The 22,697-nt window shown below is 50.3% G+C and overlaps 1 protein-coding gene across 2 annotated transcripts in view; it reads right to left on the bottom strand.

Moving 5' to 3' along the window:
* CD99 (CD99 molecule (Xg blood group)) overlaps positions 1 to 22,697 on the bottom strand; it is a 32,334-nt gene that overhangs the window by 4,365 nt on the left and 5,272 nt on the right. Inside the window, exons 2-9 of one of the 2 annotated variants that reach the window (XM_043457606.1) lie at positions 16,129 to 16,158; positions 14,647 to 14,688; positions 12,940 to 12,987; positions 12,007 to 12,075; positions 10,635 to 10,682; positions 9,659 to 9,727; positions 4,772 to 4,885; positions 697 to 1,953 (exon numbers count right to left, since the gene is read on the bottom strand). In XM_043457606.1, coding sequence (XP_043313541.1) covers positions 1,937 to 1,953; positions 4,772 to 4,885; positions 9,659 to 9,727; positions 10,635 to 10,682; positions 12,007 to 12,075; positions 12,940 to 12,987; positions 14,647 to 14,688; positions 16,129 to 16,158 — 437 coding nt within the window. In that variant the 3' untranslated portion in view covers positions 697 to 1,936. Of the gene's footprint in view, positions 1 to 696; positions 1,954 to 4,771; positions 4,886 to 9,658; positions 9,728 to 10,634; positions 10,683 to 12,006; positions 12,076 to 12,939; positions 12,988 to 14,646; positions 14,689 to 16,128; positions 16,159 to 22,697 lie in introns of those variants that run through there. The other variant, XM_043457605.1, reaches the window with a different exon arrangement.

Genomic DNA, 22,697 nt, shown 5'->3' with positions numbered 1-22,697 from the left:
GCGTTTATTCGCATCTGCGTCGGTTCGAATGAGGTGGATGAACCTGCTATACAGAGTGAAGTAAGTCAGAAAGAGAAAGGTAACTATCGTTTATTAACGCATACAGAGTTAGTCGCTCAGTCAAGTCCGACTCTTTGCGACCCTGTAGACTGTAACCCGACAGGCTCCTCTGTTCCATGACATTCTCCAGAAAAGAATACTGCAGTGGGTTGCCATGTCCTTCTCCAGGGGGATCCTCCCGACCCGGGGATGGAACCCAGGTCTCCCGCATTGCAGGTGGATTCTTTACCAGCTGAGCCACCAGGGCGGCCCATTAATGCATATATATGGAATCTACAAAGAGGGAACTGGTCAACCTATTTGTAGGGCAGCAGTGGAAATGCAGACATAGATGTACGGCAGAGAACAACACAATACTGTAAGGCAATTATCCTCCAACTAAAAACAAATTTTTTTAAAAAAAGTTAAGGTGGAAGAAAGTGAATTAAAATAAAAACAATAAAGCTTGTTTAAAAGAGGAATGCAATGCAGACGTGGTTTGATCCCTGGATCACGACGATCCCCTGGAGCAGGACATGGAAACCGACACCAGTATTCTTGCCTGGAGAATCCCATGGACAGAGGAGCCTGGCGGGCTACAGTCCACGGGGTCACAAAGAGTGGGACACGATGCAATCACAGAGCATGCACTCACACTAACTGGGATGCAGGCTTTATTTAATCAAAACCGGGAACACTCCCTTCAAAGACACAGATGGCTGCGGAAGTGGCCGGGGTCAAGGCCATCAGGGTGACCGGTGGAGGGTGACAGGCCCACGAGAAGAGCATTGAGACAACCCCCATTGGGGGGTTCTCAACCCACCTCCCGATACTAACCCCAAATCCTGTGACTCAGCCTCCAGACCAGTACTGGCTGTACCACCCTGGAAGGGGACACGACCCTGACCCTCAATCAGCACGAGGCTGGAAAAAGAAAACTTGTATTTACACACAAGAAGGAGGTGGTCTGATGCAAAAAAGGGAAAGAAAGATCCAGCGTTGACTTCTGTGTTGATGGAGCGATATGAGCGTGCATGAATTCTAGGCAGTCACAGACCCCGTCTATTGTTGACTTCTGCACTGACATTTCAGAAATTTTAAGTCGGGGTGGGGAAGGAGGTTAAGGGGAGGGTGTGAGGGAGTCCCAAGAGGGAGGCGATGTATGTAGACATACAGCTGATTCACGCTGCTATAAGCAGAACCTAACATCACAGTGTAAAGCAATTACCTTCCAATTAAAAATAATTTTTTAAAAAAGCAACTGACGATGGTGAGATTTTCGGGTTATTCCTAAACATGTGGGTTCTCCTTTTTCGCAGAGAACTGTGAAAGTCACATAATTGGCAAAAATCAATTAGAGAAAGAGTTGGGAAAAAAAAAAAACCACTTCATGGAAATGGGCTGTAAAAATCCAGGAGTTATGGAGTCAGAAGGTTACAAATTCCATCATTCAGTGTGAAAGGTCATATCCTATGGCTTAGGGCTGGCTTTGACCCGGGATCGGGAGGGGGTCTCTGAAGACAGGATGGTCCACCCAACGGGCAAGGATGGAGGGTGGTTGACAAAGCTGCTTTGTTCATCGAAGCCCCCAGGCCCCATTTGTGCGTGTCGGACCCCACTTTAAAAGGGATGTGTCTGCATTTGTCTTCACTTCTCTCAAGGCAAACTGCGCCTTCGAATATAGCATCCCAAGCTTCTGTGCTTCGAGGAGGCAGAAAACATAAGAGAATTCACAGTACAGCCTGCGGAGTCAGGGAGAAACATCCCTGGGGAAACGTCTTAGTACCAAGGTGAAAAAAACAAAAAAAACAGACAACAAGGTTTGCTTTTCGATACAGGCGCAGATCAGAAAGGATCATCTCTGCGCTCCTGCCCAGGGTTCTCCGCGCATCCCCCCTTAGATCTTCGACTCATCTGCAAAGGAAGGGCAGAGAAGGACCATGAAATGAAATGAAAAAGAAAACCAAAATCAACCAGAAATAAACGTCTCAGAGCTTTGCCTTCGGATGCGAGAGCCCACGGGTGCAGGCAGCGGCAAGCTGTTACGAGATACGTCCGACTTTTGGGCTCAGGAGTTAAGGAGACGGGTTGACACGGGCAGAGCATCACTCGAGTGGATGCTGTGGGGGGTTAAGTGGGAGGGGGACGGTGGGGGAAGGGGGAGGGGAGGCAGAAAAGGAAAGAAAGAAGAAGGAAGACCAAGAGGAGGGAAGAAAGGGAGAGACAGAAAAAAAGGAAGAGAAAGAAGAAAGGACAAATCAGGAGGGAGGCAGACAGAGGCAGGCTGGAAGAAGGAGGCCAGGAAAAGAGGGGAGAAGGGGAGAGCACATGGTCATGGCTCACTGTCACCCAAGCCTCCAGAATCCACTGCCACCAGGGGGGCACCACGGGAGCAGCCAGGAGACGTGCCATGAGCAAGCAAGCTGTCAGCCACCCACCACATCCAGCAATGAAACAGCCACACACCAGGGCCCGCCGTGGCCACGTCTTTCTGAAACCGATACTCCAGACTCACAGCTCTACGTGGGTTCAACACGTCTCACAAGGAACACCCCAGAAAAGAAAACTCTCATAGAACGGCCCCCGTGTGCAGAGGACGCCAAAAAAGGGTTCTCTGGGGTCTTCCAGCGTCCGATGGGCCAGGTTTCGACGTTTCCATACCACCTCCGCTCATCAAAACACATAACTTGACAACAGACACTAATCTCATGTTGTGAGGCTTGTCTTCAAAGCTGAGCATCTTACCCACTGAGTCAGAAACATGCTCACGGCTCTGCATTCGACTCTGGTGTTTAAATGAGAACGTGTGTGTGCTAATCACTCACACACATTCCAGTTTTTTAGAAAATCCTGAGGCCGTTACCCTGGTGCTCATGTTCCTATCGAGCGCCTTCCTTGTCTCCAGGCTTGAGCACCAAGCTCTGAGTTTGAGCATCTTTCAGACTGGGGGAAAATGTAACTCAAAGAGAAACACTGGGACCTCACTGGTGGTCCTGTGGCCAAGACCCTGCCCTCCCAATGCAGGGCACCCGGGTTCCATCCCTGACCAGGGAATTAGATCCCATGTGCCAAACTAAGACCTCGTACAGCCAAATAAAATAAAAAAGAATAGGAAACACTGATTCACTTCCATTGAAGCCTTACTCTTTGAAGCTCTTTTGGCTAGATCTAGGAGAAGCAAAAGAAAAAAAAAAAAAAATATATATATATATATATATTTGGCTTCTGTTCCCCTCCAGCCTTGCCTCAATTCTAATTGTAGATCTTTTACAAGTATCTCCTGGAACTGGGGTCATCTGTCCATTTGGCCACCTCTGGATGCTCACCCTTCTGCCAGTCTAGCACACCTTCCTGAGAGGGGCCAGATGGAAGGCGCCCACTCCTGCATGGGAAACAAGATGCCATCAGGCAACCCTTACCCTCCTCTGGCAAACAGAGAGCTATAAAAAGAGCTGCTTATTTTAGATTTCCACATCCAAACGCCCATGTCAGACTGTAAATTTCAGGCTACAAACCGTGTCTGTGGACCTGAATCTCTGGAATGCTGGAAGGCGAAGGGTCAAACTCTAACCCTCGGCAGTGACTTTGCCTCCATCAGCATCAGCTCAAGTCTCCTTGGGAGTTTCCCAAGATCCCTCAGGAAGCAGGCTCTGAGGCAGTCCCAACATCAGTTGGCAGATGACACAGTAAGGACTCAGGATTGTACACGGGATGAGAAATTCAAATACCTCAAGTCTCCTCCCAGGAAGAGGGGTAGGCACAGCTCACGGGGCCCCCACAAACCATATCATAACCCGCTCCTCTAGTGGTTCTGAAAGCAAGACCTAGACAAGAGCCTTCCAGAGACGCCGGACAGAGGTCAGTTGTGTTCAAAGTAGCAGAGTTCTCTGGTGTCAACACAAATCCCAAGTTAACAGGACTTGAGGACAAGTGCCGAAACACCCAGTGACAACAATCACCATGTAGCATTCTCCACATTCCCCTTACAAACTGTCTGTACTGTCCACTGTTTTGAGTACCTCCTGATACTGAGTTCCAGAAAAAAGTGAACCACTTGCCTAGTATTTCCACTGTAATTCCCTTGGGTCAAGAAAACAATATGGCTGTTGTCCTAATGAAGACGAGGTGTGTGAGTCGCTCAGTCATGTCTGACTCTCTGCAAGCCCAGGGACTGGAGCCCGCCAGGCTCCTCTGTCCATAGGATTCTCCAGGCAAGAATACTGGAGTGCGTTGCCATTTCCCTTCTCCAGGAGATCTTCCCGACCCAGGGATCAAACCCAGGTCTCCAGCCCTGCAGGTGGGATCTTTAGCACTGAGCCACCAGGTGGGGCTAGAAAGTGCATGAGGGTGGCTGCAAATCTAAGTAACAGCGAATGCATCATAAGAGATAACGTTCCTTCCACACTCCCCGCCAGGCAACCTGTCCAGACTCACACACACAACCTCACTGACGGTCACCAAAAGTCTAAAGCACAGACCATTGCCTCTCCTCGCTACATAAAAACCTTCCAAAGTGGCATGGTTAGTAACTTGCACAAGCTCACAGGGCTGGACGCAGGAAGCACCGAAATCGAAGCGGCAAAGTCAGATCCCGGTTTTCTAGCCATGTTAGGAACCCTCAGCCACCGTTCCTGAGTTTCATGCCAACCGGAGTTCTGCTTCTGTTTTAGATTTTTTTTTATATATATGGTAGCCAGACCCCCCGGAAAGGAGGTGGCGGTGAGTGCCTCACCGTTCTCTTTGAAGCATAGCTTCTTCTTCTGGTAGGCGATGAAGCTGGAGATGGCTCCTCCCAAGGCCACCACGACGGCACCCACGATCCCGGGGATCACGCCTGGCGATTCGCCTGTGGGGAGAAGCACAGGGCGCCGTGATGGGCAGGAGGGAACTCTCACGGGGGAGACCATGGAGTCGGGGGTGGGACAGGCGGGCTGGTGGCCCCGCCCGGAGGATACAAATACCCAGTAGAGCGGACCCAGCAGGGACCACTCAGAGGCTGTGTGACCTCACCCAACCAAACTCCCAGGTCTTCACTTCAGTTCAGTTGCTCTGTTGTATCTGACTCTTTGTGACCCCATGGACTGCAGCACGCCAGGCTTCCCTGTCCATCACCAACTCCCCGAGTTTACTCAAACTCATGCCCATCCAGCCAGTGATGCCATCCAACCATCTCATCCTCTGTCGTCTCCTTCTCCTCCTGCCTTTAATCTTTCCCATCATCAGGGTGTTTTCAAATGAGTCAACACTTCACATCAGGTGGCCAATGGATTAGAGCTTCAGCTTCAACATCTGTCCTTCCAATGAATATTCAGGACTGATTTCCTTTAGGATGGACTGGTTGGATCTCCTTGCAGTCCAAGGGACTCTCAAGAGTCTTCTCCAACACCACAGTTCAAAAGCATCAATTCTTCAGCACTCAGCTTCCTTTATAGTCCAACTCTCACATCCATACATGACCACTGGAAAAACCATAGCCTTGACTAGACGGACCTTGGTTGGCAAAGTAATGTCTCTGCTTTTTAATATGCGGCCTAGGTTGGTCATAGCTTTTCTTCCAAGGAGTAAGCGTCTTTTAATTTCATGGCTGTGGTCACCATCTGTAGTGATTTTGGAGCTCCCCCAAAAAATAAAGTCTGACACTGTTTCCACTGTTTCTCCATCTATCTGCCATGAAGTGATAGGACCAGATGCCATTAGCTTAGTTTTCTGAACATTGAGCTTTAAGCCCAGGTCTTCACGTCCTGTCTTAAAAAAACCCAAACCCAATGACTTCTTCGTTGCTCTTATTTGCTGGACTGTGACAGTGTTTGATCTGCAAGGAGACCCAACAAGTCCATCCTAAAGAAATCAGTCCTGAATATTCATTGGAAGGACTGATGTTGAAGCTGAAGCTCCAATACTTTGGTCACTTGATGCGAAGAGCTGACTCATTTGAAAAGACCCTGATGCTGGGAAAGATTAAAGGCAGGAGGAGAAGGGGATGACAGAGGATGAGATGGCTGGATGGTATCACCAACTCAATGGACATGGGTTTGGGTGGACTCCGGGAGTTGGTGATGGGCAGGGAGGCCTGGCGTGCTGCAGTCCATGGGGTCACAAAGGGTCGGACACAGCTGAGCAAGTGAACAATAATCTGATCCATGATGTTACTTCTTGAAGGCTCACAAGATGGTGAGCATTTTCAATGCAAATTTTATAAATTCAGGCCTGAACGTGTTTTTTAGAGACATAATGGTGCTTCACACTACATGTGTGGTAAGTCGCTTCGGTCGTGTCCAGCTTTTTGTGACCCTGTGGACTGTAGCCCGCCAGGCTCCTCTGTCCATGAGATTCTCCAGGCAAGAATACTGGAGTGGGTTGCCATGTCCTCCTCCAGGGGATCTTCCCGACCCAGGCATCAAATATGCATCTCTTAGTCTCCTGCATTGGCAGGTGGGTTCTTTGAAACACTAGTGCCACCCAGAAAGCCCAAAATGAAAGTAAGCATACGGATAAAAGACAAAAACTCAGCAAAGACAAACAATACACGTATTCCTCAGGCTCTCCTAGTGAAAACTAATTCGACTTCCTTAAAAGAGACAAGCCTCTCTGAAATGATAAATAAGCAAGTCAGACACACGGGAGACTGAAGACAAACTATGTACTGTTTCGTCCATCATCAACAGCATCTTTTAAATAGAACTCATCATTCCCTAAAGGAGAAAAACACTTAACACTGAAATTCTAGGTGAAACGAACAGCAGAAATGGCTTTCCGTACAGATGCTACAGAATATGAGTCTGACCAAAGACTCAAGAAAGTGAAAGTGAAAGTCGCTCAGTCGTGTCCGAGTCTTTGCGACCCCATGGACTATACAGTCCGTGGGATTCTCCAGGCCAGAATACTGGAGTGGACCGCCTTTCCCTTCTCCAGGGGAATCTTCCTGACCCAGGGATGGAACCCAGGTCTCCTGCATTGCAGGCGAATTCTTTACCAGCTGAGCCACCAGGAAAGCCCAAGAATACTGGAGCGGGTAGCCTAACCCTTCTCCAGGGGATCTTCCTGACCCAGGGATGGAACCCAGGTCTCTTGCATTGCAGGTGGATTCTTTACCAGCGGAACCACCAGGGAAGCCCAAAGACTCAAGACAAGTACCAAATTCCTGGCTGTTTTCATCTCACTCTCCTCTTCAAGGAAAAGAATAAAGCCAAACCAAAACAGTGAAAGTAATTTATAAATCAGTTAGGCCCCAAGGACTGAGCCAGAACGTCAGCTTCAGCCTGCAGATCATTCTTTGCCTCTGGCTGTCCAGCGTATAACCATCCCGTACCAAGCTGCCGACAACTTCCGGTATGTGGATCCCGTGCTGCTGGACAGAAACATTGTGACCACTGCTGATGGTTTCAGAGGCTGCCCTCTTCGTCTTAAGGACGCGTTCTCAAGTTCCAGCGACAGCTAGGGGAGCTTGCGTATCCACCCAGCATGCTAGCGTGAGTCCCTCGTGGGAAACATTGTTGCTGCCCCCATTTGTGATGGTACAAATCCCATTGCTCGATTTATCCAGCATCCTCTGGGCAAGCTGCCCAGAGCAGAGGGATTCCAGGACTGGACCACGCAGGGTTTCAGTGGGAAAGTGGGGAATACGGAAACAACCCATGGAGAAGGCTCTCTCGAGGGCTGCCACCAATAGCAACAGACTTGATAGTCACATGCAGGTTCTTCCAGCTAATAGGTATGTGCACGCTCATGTGTGTGTGTGTACACGGATACGCATGTGCACATGTTCGTGTGTATATTCGTGTGCCTGTATGTGTCCCAGAGCATGCACGCTGCATAGGGACACACGGTACCGGTGCCCACACGTTCACACACGCTAGTGCATGAGTGATGCGGGCATGCGCTCACGGGTGCACACGTGTGTGTCTGCGTGCACAAATATGTACTGAACGAGCGTTGTGTGTGTACGTGGGCGTGTGTGCCTTGTATCTGAGCATGAGGGCGTGTGTGCACACACGTGTCTGTCTGACTGCTTTGCAGATCTGTGTCCGGGTACCTCCGCAGCCTGGTTGATTCTCCCCCATCACCTGGGCTCTTCAGCAGTGCCGACCTCCCCCCACCCCACCCTCCTAAGAGGCCACCTCCTACCCCCATGCTGACCCCCTGGGACCTACATTCTAAACTATCATAAACTAACAGACCCGTTGTTCCACACGATCAGAAGATTCATACCATCTCCAGAATAAGGCATTAGGTGTGATCGGATATAACTGCCAAGAAAACTCATACGATTAAAACTTGTGAATAACTTCAGAAAACGCTTCTGGGATCCTAGCTAGGGAAAAGTTTGACATTATGGAAGGAAGGCTGTGACAAGCCTAAACAGCATATTAAAAAGCAAACACATCACTTTGCTGACAAAGATCTGTATACTCAGAGCTATGGTTATTCCAGTAGTCATGTACGGCTGTGACAGTCGGACCATCAAGAAGACTGATGCACCAAACAACTGATGCTTTTGAACTGTGGTGTTGGCGAAGGCTCTTGAGAGTCCCTTGGACTGCAAGGAGATCCAACCAGTCCATCCTGAAGGACATCAGTCCTGAGCATTGACTGGAAGGACTGATGCTGAAGCTGAAACTCCAATCCTTTGGCCACCTGATGCAAAGAACTGACTCATTTGAAAAGACCCTGATGCTGGGAAAGATTGAGGGCAGGAGGAGAAGGGGACGACAGAGGATGAGAAGGTTGGATGGCATCACTGACTCAATGGACATGAACTGGGGCAAACTCCAGGAGTTGGTCATGGATAGGAGGGCCTGGCGTGCTGCAGTCCATGGGGTCACAGAGAGTCAGACACGACTTAGCAACTGAACAACAGCGTTATGACGTAGTATGAATAAAAAGACTGACAGTTTTACGTAACATTGGTTGCATTTAAACTGATATAAAATACTAGAGAGAATAATGACCTTCACTGTTAGAAGATGGACACTATTCCTATTTTTCCATGTCAAAAACTAAACAAGTAAATCAGTTTAGCCAGTCACTCAGTAGTGACTGACTCTTTGCGACCCCATGGACTGCAGCTCTCCAGGCCTCCCTGTCCATCACCATCTCCCGGAGCTTGCTCAGACTGACGTCCATTGAGTCGGTGATGCCATCCAACAAATACATAAATGTACAAAATATACAAACAAATAATATATATCAATGAACAAAAAACGTCCACTCAAAATGGGAAGTTTCAACGGTTACTCAACTCAGAAAACTGACGGTAGTCAACTCTGAGAACACGATGATGCGTGAGAAAAAGCAAAAAACATCAAGAAAAAAACAAAAGACCTTTTGATCAAGCTCATATGTTTCTCCATGTTGATTCTCTATATTAAAAATCGCATTGAATACTTCTGAGCTTTCATTAAAACCTGTCAAGGAAAGTCAGCAAACTAAACCTCGAATCCAGAACAAGAAAATATCTTTTTGAATACTGTTTTCCACAACTGGAAAATAGGAATTCCCTTGCATACAGAGTTCACTGTAAGATCACGCTAACTCTGAAACGACCTCCTTTCAGAGGACACAGAGGTCAGCGAAGCCTAAAACACACACAGAAGGAATCAGAGGAGCCACAGGGTCTCACCGGAAGAGTCAGGCTGCTTGGGGTCTGGCTGAGGTTTTGGCTTTGGTGAGTCGGGTGACGATCCGCCATCTGTGAAAGAGGACAGTTGCAGCTATGAGCACTCTGAGGTCAAGAAAGCAAAACATGCGTTTGCACGTGTGGGTGCGAAGTCACTTCAGTCGTGTCCGACTCTTCTGCGACCCCATGGACTGCAGCACCGCCAGGGTCCTCTGTCCAGGGGATTCTCCAGGCAAGAATACTGGAGTGGGTTGCCACGCCCTCCTCCAGGGAATCTTCCAGATCCGAGGGATCAAACCCACATCTCTTATACCTGCTGCCTTGGCAGGCAGTGTTTTTTTTTTTTTTTAACCACTAGCGCCACCTGGGAAGCATTTGCATACAGATGGTTAACTGGACTGTGGGAAATGGAAATGTGCCCTTTGTCACGGCTGGGGACACCATGTCAAGGTGGGGATACCCGTACACACAGCCACCTGCGGATTTCTGCCCATCGGTGGCATCCAGCTATAATACTTCACTTCGTGTACCTCCCATAGAAAATAAAGCAGATGGCTGGGCCAGCTACAGAACCTGTGGGGTGCAGTGCAAAGTGAAAATGCACTTTGCATGTCCTTGCTCCAGACTGTACCAGGAATTTCAATGCAGGCGGCCACGCTGAACCATGAGAAATGCAAGTATGTACTTTGTTTAACCAAAAATGAAAGCCTTTGTGAGCGTGGGGTTCCTGTGTGTTCCCACGTGCCTGTGAGGCCAGTCCTACCAATGGTATTCAAAGTGCCTTACACACCCCAAAGACTCCAAGAGTTCAAAAACAAAAGTCGGCGTACAGATACAAGCCAAAAACTCAGCCACACAAACCATACACCTATTCCTTAGGGTTTCCTGGCCAAAACTCGTTGGACGTCTTTAAAAGAGACACGCTCCTTTGAAATGATAAAAGTCAGACACGTAGGAGATTTAAAGACAGCCTACTTACCATTTCCTCCACCACCAAGGGCATCACTTAAATCCCAGTTATCGTTACCTAAAGGAGAAAGATAGTGCATACTGAAGTTCTGCGAGAAATGAAGAACAGAAATGGCTTTCTAAGCAGATAGTACAGAGTATCAGTCTGACCGACAACTCAGGGGAAAAACCAAACTCCTGACCGTTTTCACATTCTTCTTCTATGCAAGAAGAATAAAAGGTCAAGAAGAAGAATAAAAGAAAAAACTAAATCAAAATAATGAAAGCAATTTATAAATCAATCATGCCCCATGGGCCGGGTTGGAATTCCAAATTCTGCCTGCACACAATTCTTTCCCGTTGATTGTCCAGCTTATAATCAACCCTCCCAAGTTGCGAATGACTTCCGCAATACAGATTTCACAATGTAAGAACAGATATCTGTGGTCAAATCTGGGCTAGTGCCCACTGAAAGAGGGATTCAACTGACCCAGCTGTGCTCCATAAGACGAAGTTTTACGTCCATAAGATGAAAGACTCATGATGGCTTCAGATGCTGCCTTCTTAAAGACTCTTTTTCAAGTCCCAGAGACATATGGGAGAGTTTGTGTATCCACCGAACACGACTTAGCGAGTTATCATGAGACGCTAGTGGGAAACATCGTTCCTGCCCCAGGGAGCCCGTGATGAAACAAATTCCATTGTTCAATTTATCCACCATCCTCTGGGCTAGCTGCCCAAAACAGAGAGTGTTTTCCAAGACTGGACCATGCAGAGTTTCGGTGGGAAAGGGGGAATATGGAAAGAACACGTGGAGAAAGGCTCTCTGGAATGCTGCCAACCAACAGCAAGAAATTTGATCATCAAACAGGTTTTTCCATCTATGTGTGTGCATGCTCATGTGTGTGTGTGTACGGATATGTGGCTCCTCCGTCCACAGGAGTCTCCAGGCAAGAATACTAGAGTGGGTTGCCATGTCCTCCTCCAGGGGATCTTCCCAACCCAGGGACAGAACCCAGATCTCCCTCACTGCAGGCAGATTCTTTACCGTCTGAGCCACCACGGAAGCCCAAGAATCCTGGAGGTGGGTAGTCTATCCCTTCTCCAGGGGCTCTTCCTGACCCAGGAATCACACTAGGGTCTCCTGCATTGCAGGCGGATTCTTTACCAGCTGAGCTCCCAGGGAAGCCCATGTTTCCCCATATTAATTCTCTATATTTAAAATCTTACACAGTTGTTTTTTTTTTTTCCGATCTCCATTACAATCTTGGAAGTAAAATCAGCAAACTAAATATCAAATCCAAAAAAAAAAAAAAAGAAATCTCTCTGAATACTGCTTTCCAGGACTGGAAAATTGGAATTCCCTTGCACAGAGCGTTCACTGCAGGATCAGAGGGTCTCACCAGAAGTGCCAGGCTGCTTGGGATTTGGCTGAGGTTTTGGCTTCGGTGGGTTGGGTGATACTCGGTCATCTGTGAAAGAGAACAGTTACACTTATGAGCAGTTTGAGGCTAAGAAAACAGAACATGCGTTTGCACGTGTTTACGCCAAGTCACTTCGGTTGTGTCCAACTCTTTGTGACCCCGTGGACTGTAGCCGGCCAGGCTCCTCTGTCCATGGGATTCTCCAGCCAAGAATGAAGACTGGAGTGGGTTGCCATGCCCTCCTCCAGGGGATCTTCCCGACCCGGGGATCAAACCCACGTGTCTTGTGTCTGCGGCACTGGCAGGCGGGTTCCTTACCACTGAGTGCCATCCGGGGGGCATTTGCTTTCAGATGGGTAACTGGACGGTGAGAAATGGAAATGTGCCCTTTGTCACGGCCGGGTACCTTATCATGGTGGGGATACCCATACACACAGCCACCGGTGGACTTCTGTCCGTCGGCATCCAGCTATAATACTTAACTCCCAACAGCAAATAAAGCAGATGGCTGGGCCCGCTACAGAATTTGTGGGGTCCAGTGCAAAGTGAGAACGCATGCTGCATTTCCTTGCTCAAACGGTACTAGCGTTTTCAATACGGCGGCCACACAGCATTCATTCAACCAAGGCTGGAAGCCCTACTGGGTGTGACCCCACGAACCCACAAGGCCAGCCCTGCCAAGGGTGTTTCCATTTTGTCTCATATCGCCTCAGACACCCTAAGAGTTCTAAATCAAAAGCAGACACACAGGGGAAAAGCCCAAGGCTCAAAAACAACAAACAATAACACTTTGTTTCCTTGGGTTTTTCCGGGTGCAAACTCATCTGATTTAGTTAAAAGAGAAAATAGCCTCTTTGAAATGATAAAATAACCAGGTCAGACCCACAGGAGATTTAAGACAAGACTACTTACCTTTTCCTCCACCACCAAGGGCATCGGTTAAATCGAAGTCGTCATTCCCTAAAGGAGTGAAAACAGTGAACAGTGAAGTTCTGCGTGAAATGAAGGACAGAAGTGAGTTTCCATGCAGATAGTACACAATAACCGTCTGTATCATCCGCAATGCCAAACTCCCGACCGTTTTCACGCCCTTCTTCTCTCCAAGGCAAAGAGCAAAAGGAAAAAATCACAATCACGAAAGGTTATCTATAAATCAATTGTGGCCCCCATGGACCAAGCTGGAATTCCGACTTCTGTCTGCAGACCATTCTTTCCCTGTTGACTGTCCACCCTCAAACCAGCTCTCCCAAGTTGCCGGTGATTTTGGCAATGTAGACGTTCTAATACAAGAACAGAAATCCCTGGCCAGATTCAGGTTCCTGCCCAGTGAAAAAGTGATTTGGCTGACCCAGGCGTGCTCGATAAAGTGATGTGACGTTTTAGAGGGTTGGAGATTTTCGAGGTGGCCTTCTATGTCTTAAGGACTCTTTCCAAGCCCCAGAGACACCCAGGAGAGCTTCTGTATCCACTCAACACAAGGTTCTGAGTCATCCTGAGTCATAATCAGGAAACACCATCCATGCCCCCAGGAGCTCGGGATGGCACATGTTTCCGTGGTTCAACAGTGACTCAGCCAGCATGCTCTGCGCGCACGGGTAGGTCAAACACATTGCTATGAGCAACGCTATCCCTTCCTCACAACGCTTCCCTGGGGGCTCAGACAGTCAAGAAATGGCCTGCCATGCAAAAGACCCGGGTTCGTCGATCCCTGGGTCGGGAAGATCCCCTGGAGAAGGCAATGGCAAGCCACTCGAGCATTCTTGCCTGGAGAGTCGCATGGACAGAGGAGCGGGGCTGCAGAGAGTCGGAACATGACTGGGCAATTAACACTGTCACCTTTTTAGATGAGAAACCCAATAATTAAACTGAGCTCTTATATATACATATATTAAAATAAGTGATAAGAGCTTGGTAACTTTGGGCATTGATTGCATGCTGGGTGGCTAACCACCAGTGAATCTGTGCCTGCGTGCTTGTGCGTGTGCGTGCTAAGTCATTTCAGTCGTGTCCAACTCTGAACCCCATGGACAGCAGCCCGCCAGGCTCCTCTGTCCGTGGAATCTCCAGGCAAGAAGACTGGAGTGGGTTGCCATGCCCTCTTCCAGCGGATCTTCCCGACCCAGGGCTCGAAGCAGCGTCTCTTACGTCTCCTGCATTGGCAGGTGGGTTCTTTATCAATAGGACCCCTTGGGAAGCCGCCCCCACGCCCCAGTGAATCTGATCCTTCGACGAGTCCATCATCGGTCTCTGAATCTCAAGTTTTTTTTCAGAGAGGGTGAGTGACATCAGGTACCATCCTCGTAGACACCGAGATCGGACTCTGCTCACAGGTCATAAGAGGGTCCCAGCTTCTAAAACTGCGCCTCCCAAGAGATGAGTACGTCAGTCCAGTAACAGACGCTCGGCGTCAAGAGACGCTTCCCACGGGACCCCCAGAGCATCTCGCCAGCGGGTCAGCGCCTGCCGGACGTGAGATATCACAGCACCGTTCAAACATTAACCAGGCCGTATCCGTTGAGGGCATCTAGCCGTCTGCATCTCCCCCAGCTCCTGGGGAAAGTGGGGTGCATGACAGCTTCTGTGCCGTGTTTTTGGACGCTGAGCACCCGTGCTTCTTACCGGGCGCCGGCTTTGGTGGAGGAGAAGTGGGCTTCTTGTCATCTGAGAAAGAGAAAAGACATTTCAGCCAGGAAATCTGGCGGCTGGGAAACAGTCAACCCTCCACGCTCTCCTGTTTCCTTAAAAAGAATCAGAAAGGTGGGGGGGGTCTTCCCTTGGTGTCTCCGGGGGTTAAGGATCCCCCTGGTAACACAGGAGACACGGATTCAACCCCTGATCTGGGAAGATCCCACAAGGCAAGTAAGCCCACACTCCGACAACTCTTGAGTCCTGCGTGGCCTAGAGCCTCTGCCCTGCAGCAAGAGAAGGCCCTACAAATGAGAAGCCTGTGTACTCCAATTAGAGAGTAACTCCCGCTCGCCAAAACTAGAGGAGAGTCCACACTCAGCCACAAAGGCCCAGCAGAGCCAAATAAATACATTTAAGAGAGGGAAAAAAAGAGAGAATGTTTGAAGCATCATGGTCTCCAGACAGCTCATCCAGTGGCCAAGGAGCGAAAGAGGAAGCCTGGAGAAGAGGTGTTTAGCACAAGAACACGGGACAGAGCTCGGGGGCTTTGCAGGAGCCGGGGCCGGGGTGGGGGGGACCCTTGGGCTGTTCAGGTTTCTTGAGCGGAGTGCCCTTTTTGCCATCTGGGACCCCCAGTGAGGCTGACCCTCTGGGCACCAAGGCAGAGTGGGGCTGAGATCATCTGGACCACGGACACTTTCAGGGCATCTCTTCCCAGCAGCCAAGCAGAAGAAGAGTTCCACCGTTAAAAATAAGAGTCTCCCCCCTCCCCGGCCCCTGTTGGCTTTTGGGAACCCAGCCGCTCTCGTGGGTTTCACTGATGCCTCCGCATCGCACCCCAGGAGTTAAAAAAAAGATGTCCTGGGATGGATCCTGGGCCCCCCAATTCAACGGGAGCCTCAGAATGTGACCTTCTTTAGAAAGCGGGTCTTTGCAAGTAACGTTGGTGAAGGTGGGGGAGTCACAGTGGATTAGCAGAGACCCTTCCAGGCGACGGCCCTTACTGAGAAGGAGATTAGGAGATGGAGAGGCGCTGACGCCAAGTGGCCACGTGAAAGGAGACACGGAGATCGGGGAGATGCAGCCACGAGATAAGGGATGGAGTCGGTGTGACCCCGGGGGAGCAGCCCTCGGGAGACCAGGCCATGGGACACCAGCCCACGAGGGACCAACGGACAGGGAATCAGCCCATGAGAGCTCATCAGCCCATGAGAGCTCAGTCCACAGGAAATCAGCTCACCCAGGACCAGCCCATGGAGGACTGCCCACTCCTCCAAGTGCCTGGCAATCCTGTGTGGCCTCCTGACCACCACAGGTTATGGAAGTCATCCCACCAAAAAAAAAGGATTAACATATCCCGATGAGAGCATCTCAACTGTCCTCAACAAATATGAGTCTAGTGATCGCCGTTAAGACGTGTTTCAAAAGATTTACTGGATTCCAAGTCTATAAAACGCTTGCAATATTACTTACCGTCAAGGGCGAGCGATAAATCGAAATCATCTGAAAAAAAAAAAAATAGTGTCCAGTTGGTTACTAAAAATTAAATTCGGAAGGTAAGAGAACAATAAAAAGGGGGCATGGTTTTGGAAGGAGGATCACGTGTTGAATTCTCTTTTGCAATAGTCACTCTCAAGCCTAAAAGTAAGAACATGTCAGCTGGTGTTTTAGACTGTTGACGATCTCAGGGTTGAGCGGCAATTAAACTGGCGGGAAGCCAGGATCATTCCACACGTGAGTTACTCTAAAAAAAAAGCAGGTCTTTTCAAAATCGGCAAGGAACAACTTCCAGCACTGGCGCGGGTAGCCATTCCCTTCTCCGGGGGGTTCCTCACGCCCCAGGGATCCAACCCGCGTGTTCTGCATGGGCAGGTGGATCCTTCACCGTCTGAGTTACCAGAGAAGCCACATTTCCAACACACGATGGAGAAAATATGGAGAGGAAAACCCTTGGAATAGCAACCTGTCTTTAACTATACAACCCAAACACACTCCCTGTAGAAACACCAGATGATCCAGAAAAGGGTAACTTTTCCTTTTTCTTCCTTAACTGCTGCCGAGAAGGGGGAAACGGCCTTTATCCCCCTCTTCTTCTATCTGGTTGCTGACTGCCTTATTGAAACGATGTCAATACTATTTCTCTTTCTAGCCGATTAATGGTGAATTAAAGAAAAGCAAGGGGAATTCTGCTGAGTGTCCGGTCAGCAGAAAGGAGAATGGTGGCCGACTGGAGGATCACTGTTCAGTTCAGTTCCGTCGCTCAGTCGTGTCTGACTCTTTGCGACCCCATGGACTGCAGCACGCCAGGCCTCCCTGTCCATCACCAACTCCCGGACTTTATTCAAACTCATGTCCATCGAGTCGGTGATGCCATCCCACCCTCTCATCCTCTGTCGCCCCCTTCTCCTCCCTCCTTCAACCTTTCCCAGCATCAGGGTCTTTGCCAATGTGCACAAATCAAAGATGACACGCATCCCACCCTCCCCCCACCTCAGGAAGTGCCCGGCATCTAACTGGCTGCCTTCATCCCCGGGAAGCTCCAGACGGTCACGATATGTTCTGTCCTGCGGAATGTCACACAGACAGACGGGAACTCTCCCCCTCTGCCTTCCTCTCTTTGTACATGTGATTGAGTGTGTGTGTATGTGTCTGTATCCATTCACAGAGTGGCTTCGGCTTCCCCGGTGGGTCAGATGGTAGAGAATCTGCCTGCAATGCGGGAGAGCTGGGTTCAATTTCCAGACTGAGAAGATCCCCTGCAGGAGGGCATGGCAACCCACTCCAGTATCCTCGCCTGGAGAATCCCACGGACAGAGGAGCCTGGCGGGGCTACAGTCCAGGGAGTGGGGAAGAGTCAGACACGCCTGAGCGACTTTCACTCACTTGGGATCCACGCGGGGTTGGCGTGTAGGTGTGTGGTTTGGGGTGTTTGCATGCATGCATCCGAATAGGTAGGTGGGCCTGCTTTGTACGTGTGTGTGCAAGGGTGTGTCTAAGTGCAGCGTGGATGTCTGGATTTGTGGTATGTGCACACGCGGGGTTTCCTATGCTGATGTGTCTAGGTTGGGTGTGTGCCCACGTGTGAGTGTAGACTTCGGAGCAGTGTGTCTGTGTGTGTGTGATTTTTCCCCATGTGTGTATTAAGAACAGGCAGGCAGATATTATTTTTAAAAAAAAAAGAATGCAATCACACCATTTGCGGCCAGATGGGTGGACCTGCATAGGATTATACTCAGTCAAGTCAGCCAGACAGAGACAGACAGATATCATGTATCACTGACGTGCACAATGTAAAAAAAATTGTACCAGCGCGGCTATTTATAAAACCAAAACAGCTTCACAGACACAGAAAACACAACTTGCGGTTCCCAAAAGGCAGAAGTGGTGGCGTGGCGATGAATAAGGAGTTTAAGACTCAGACGTACACACTCCTACATCTGGGGCTTCCCAGGTGTTTCAGATGGTAAAGAACCCGCCTGCCAACGTAAGAGGTGGAGGTTCCATCCCTGTGGTGGGGAAGATGCCCTGGAGGAGGGCATGGCCACCCACTCCAGTATCCTTGCCTGGAGAATCCCGGGGACAGAGGAGCCTGGCGGGCTGCAGTCCACGGGGCCGCAGAGAGCAGGACACGACTGAGTGACAAACACGCTCACCCTAGTGCATGTGTGTGTTGGAGGTACGCGCTCACGCGTGCATATGTGTGTGTGTGTGTGTGAGAATATGTACTGAACAAGTGCTATGCCTGTGTGTGTGAATACGTATTCAACATGCTATGCATGTCTGTTCGCGTGAATACGTACTGAACAAGGGCTATGCCCAGCCTTGACAGTTCTCCGCCATCACTTGGGCGGGTTCTCCATACGGACCCGGCCCCCGCTCTCCCAAGAGGCTGCTCTCCTGTCTCCCCACCCCGACTTCCAGAAGCTGACAGCTCCCCTGAGTGCCGCCCGCCTCGGTGGGGGTGGACGGAGGCCCACACACAGACCCTCCCTAGCCCCACCCGGGCGATCCTGGAGGCGGGACGGACTGTCCACTCGGCCAGAAGCTGAGTGCCAGGAGGCAGAAACATTCAAGGCAGTTCGCCCGCTGCAGAGCTTGGCAGGACCCCAGCCCACGGCCCGGAAGCCTGCAGCGCGCCTGTGGTTTGCAGGCGGTGCCCCCTCAAGCCTCCGGATGTGCTGGAGGCGGGGGCGGGGGGCACCCCGTGACTCAGACCGGGCGAGGCGGGCCCCAGAGGGGACGCCGGGCCATGATTCATCACCCAGCATCCTCCCCGCCCCCACGACCAGCTGGTCTTCCTTCCTTCCGTCATCCCATCCTCCCGAGACCCTGAGCGATCCCAAGGGCTGGGCGCTGGGCTCCTTGCGGGGGGGACCGTCTGGGGCTTCACCTGCCGCAGAATCCACGAGCCTGTGCCCCTGACAACCACTGAGCCCGCAGGTGCCCAGGCTTCCCGTTTCCCCGGAGTCCCGCCAGGCTGACAGCTGGACAGACCCCAACGGGAGGACGTGAAGACCCCGAACAGCAAGTCACAGCAATGATCAGTCACCCCGTGGACGCGGGGCACCGAACCACATCCACGGCGGCATCTCCCAGGTCAGAGAGCCCTTCTCCGGCGCTCAGCCCTCTTTTAACACGGTGTAGACGCCGAGGGCGCAATTACAGTGGATTAGATCCATCAGCGGTTACAGAGGTGAAGCGTAAGCTGGAGAGAGGTTTTGGGGGGGCGGGGTGGGATCTCGGAGGAAGCCAGCATCAGCCTTGGCAGAGGCGGACAGGGAAGCTTCTTTCCTGCAGCCGGGACAGAGTGCGTAGTCCACACCCCGGCCGACACGCGCCTTCTTCCCCAGGCCTGAGTCCCTCATCTTTCAGGAATGCAGAGATGATAACTCACATTCCGGTGATAAGATTATCAGGAGTCCAGCCGGTCTATTCACCTTATCTATAATTTATGTACCATTTATCCGTGATCATTCATCTAAGATCTACACCCTGCAGAAGGGAAAGGCTACCCACTCCAAGATTCTGGCCTGGAGAATTCCTTGGACTGTATATAGTCCAAGGGGGTTGCAAAGAGGTGGACATGACTGAGCGAATTTCACTTTCAAGATCTCAGTTTAGTTCAGTTCAGTTGCTCAGTTGGGTCCAACTCTTTGCGACCCCATGGACTGCAGCACGCCAGGCCTCCCTGTCCATCACCAACTCCCGGAGTTTACTCAAACTCATGCCCATCGAGTCGGTGATGCCATCAAACCATCTCATCCTCTGTCGTCCCCTTCTCCTCCCACCCTCAATCTTTCCCCAGCATCAGGGTCTTTTCCAATGAGTCAGCTCTTCGCATCAGGTGGCCAAAGGATTGGAGTTTCAGCTTCAGCATCAGTCCTTCCAATGAACACTCAGGACTGACCTCCTATAGGATGGACTGGTTGGATCTCCTTGCAGTCCAAGGGACTCTCAAGAGTCTTCTCCAACACCACAGCTCACAAGCATCCATTCTTCAGCGCTCAGCCTTCTTTATGGTCCAGCTCTCACATCCATACATGACTACTGGAAAACTTCAAGATCTATCCATCTACATTCATCCATCCATCTACATTCATCCATCCATCTAACTGTGTAATCATGACATCTATTTGCCTTATCTATTATCTATCATGTCTCTAGCTATGCCTGCATCCTGTCCATCATCTATAAATCTATAACCCATCATCCATCCATCAATCATCAATCACATCGACCAAGGGCTGCCTCAGTCCAGCCAGGCCCTGCATGCTGTTCTAAGTCACTTCAGTCGTGTCTGATTTTTTGCGACCCCGTGGACTGTAGCCCGCCAGGCTCCTCTGCCAATGGGGATTCTCCAGGCAAGAATACTGGAGTGGGTTGCCATTCCCTTCTCCAGGGGATCTTCCCGACCCAGGGATCAAACCCGCGTCTCCTGCATCGCAGGCGGATTCTTTGCCAGCTGAGCCACCTGGGAAGGCCCAACCCAGCCAGCGGTCCTGAATTCAGTCCTCAGCACAGAGGTGGGGGTGAGGACCGCCCTCATGGGTCAGGGAACACCCCATCCCCGGGACCTCACTCCTCACGACTCCCTGCCTGCTCTCAGACCCACCCAGGCCCTTTTTCTTCCTCCTACACGCTGTCACTCCTCGTTCAAGCACTGAAGAATTCAATGTCCCTGGCTTCCTTTGTCCGGCAAGGCTTCATCCCGTGCCCAAGATGAGGGCATCTTGATCCTCCATGGAGCACGGACCTCCTGCCCTTTCCTAAGACAAGATACCCCGCCAACAGCAGATGGTGACGGGCAACATGTGAATTCTCCCATGCAGAGAGAAATCTACACGCCTCCACGCCCGCCCCAGAGGCAGCATCATCTGCCTGCTGTCTGTCTAACCCTAACCGCACGGTCCACCGCGTCCCTACGGTAACACCACTGTGAAGCTTCTGGGCGGTTTGCAAACGGGGCAGAACGCGATCAGACAAGGCTGGGGAGGGGGGGTTGCGGGTGGCGAGTGGGAGAAGGGCAGGGACGCTGAGAAAAAGAAGTGGTCATAATGTTCTGGCTACACGGTCTGGGGATGACTAATGCCTTCCAAGCTCTGGAATGCAGCCCTCCTGACTTTAGCTGCGTGCTCAAGGAAGGGCGGTGAACAAACGGGAATTCACCCTAACTCTCTGCTGACACTTAAAAAGCAATGATTGACATATGTCTATTCCTCCTGGCGTCTTCTTCATCGCTTTAGGTTGGGTTTTTCTGTAGGTCTTTCCTTCCTCCTGGGGGTACTGCCCTACGGAAGGGCCTTTAGTATTTGCTGGAAAGCTGGTTTGCTGGTGTTAAACTGTCTTGAACGCTTGCTTATCTGTTAACCTTTTGACTTCCCCATCAATGTTGAATGAGATCCTTGCCAGGTAATCTTGGTTGTAGATCACTTTTTTTTTTTTCTTTCACTACTTTAAAGATATCCTGCCATTCCCTTCTGGCCTGCAGAGTTTCTGCTGAAAAATTAGCTGCTAGATGAACGTGGAGGTGGGATTCAAGACGCAGGGGACATACTTAAGTGTGTGCACGTTCAGTCGTTTCCGGCTCTTTGCGACCCCATGGACTGTAGCCCGCCAGGCTCCTCTGTCCATGGGATTCTCCAGGCTAGGATGCTGGAGTGGGTTGCCATGCCTTCCTCCAGGGGATCTTCTCCATCCAGGGATCGAACCCCTGTCTCTTAACGTCTGGCAGGTGGGTTTTTTTTTTTTTACCACTAGCACCACCTGGGGAATCCCAGACATATGTACGCTTATGGGGATGACAGAGGATGAGATGGTTGGATGGCATCACTGACTCGATGGACATGGGTTTGAGTAAACTCTGGGAGTTGGTGATGGACGGGGAGGCCTGGCGTGCTGCAGTCCGTGGGGTCACAAAGAGTCGGATACAACTGAGCAACTGAACTGAACTGAACTGATGGATAATTCATGTTGCTCTATGACAGAAATCAAGCCAATATTGTAAAGCAATCATCAATCAATTAAAAACCTTTTTTTAAAAAAAGTTATCCCATTTTTTTTTTCCCCCTCAAAAGCACCCTAAGGAGTCATTACTCGGCTGTTTGAAAAGTCACTGACGTCCTGACTGGCTCTTCTGCAAAAATAAAGAGATTCTATCAAAAACTTTCACAGGCAGAAGGCAGAGCGAAGGGAAAAGAAGCTTCAGACTTGCAAACGCATGTCAAACTCCCCACCCTGCAACCCTCAGGAACAAAGAGGTTTCACTACCAAGCCAGGTCCACCCAGAGGCACGAACCAGCACCGAAATCACACCGGCGCTTACTTAGCAAAGCGTGGGCAGAAGCAAGCTGGTGTCTGCTCCTCTGACCTGTCTGATGATTTCCTTCTTTGAATGCACTAAATTCACAGCACGTCGGAGGTCTCGAGCCCCCCACCCCCCACCCCATGGAGAAACACTGGGGAATTAAAAGAAAAAAAAAAGGGAGTTTCTGGTCTCCTGTTTACAGGAGTTTTTAAAAAATAATCTGAGTTAGCCGAACGGT

This window comes from Cervus canadensis, chromosome X, assembly GCF_019320065.1.
Source record: "Cervus canadensis isolate Bull #8, Minnesota chromosome X, ASM1932006v1, whole genome shotgun sequence".
NCBI classification, from domain to species: Eukaryota; Metazoa; Chordata; class Mammalia; order Artiodactyla; family Cervidae; genus Cervus; species Cervus canadensis.
The sequence above is the reverse complement of the archived record's forward strand: the minus strand, read 5'-3'. Positions and strand labels throughout refer to the sequence as shown.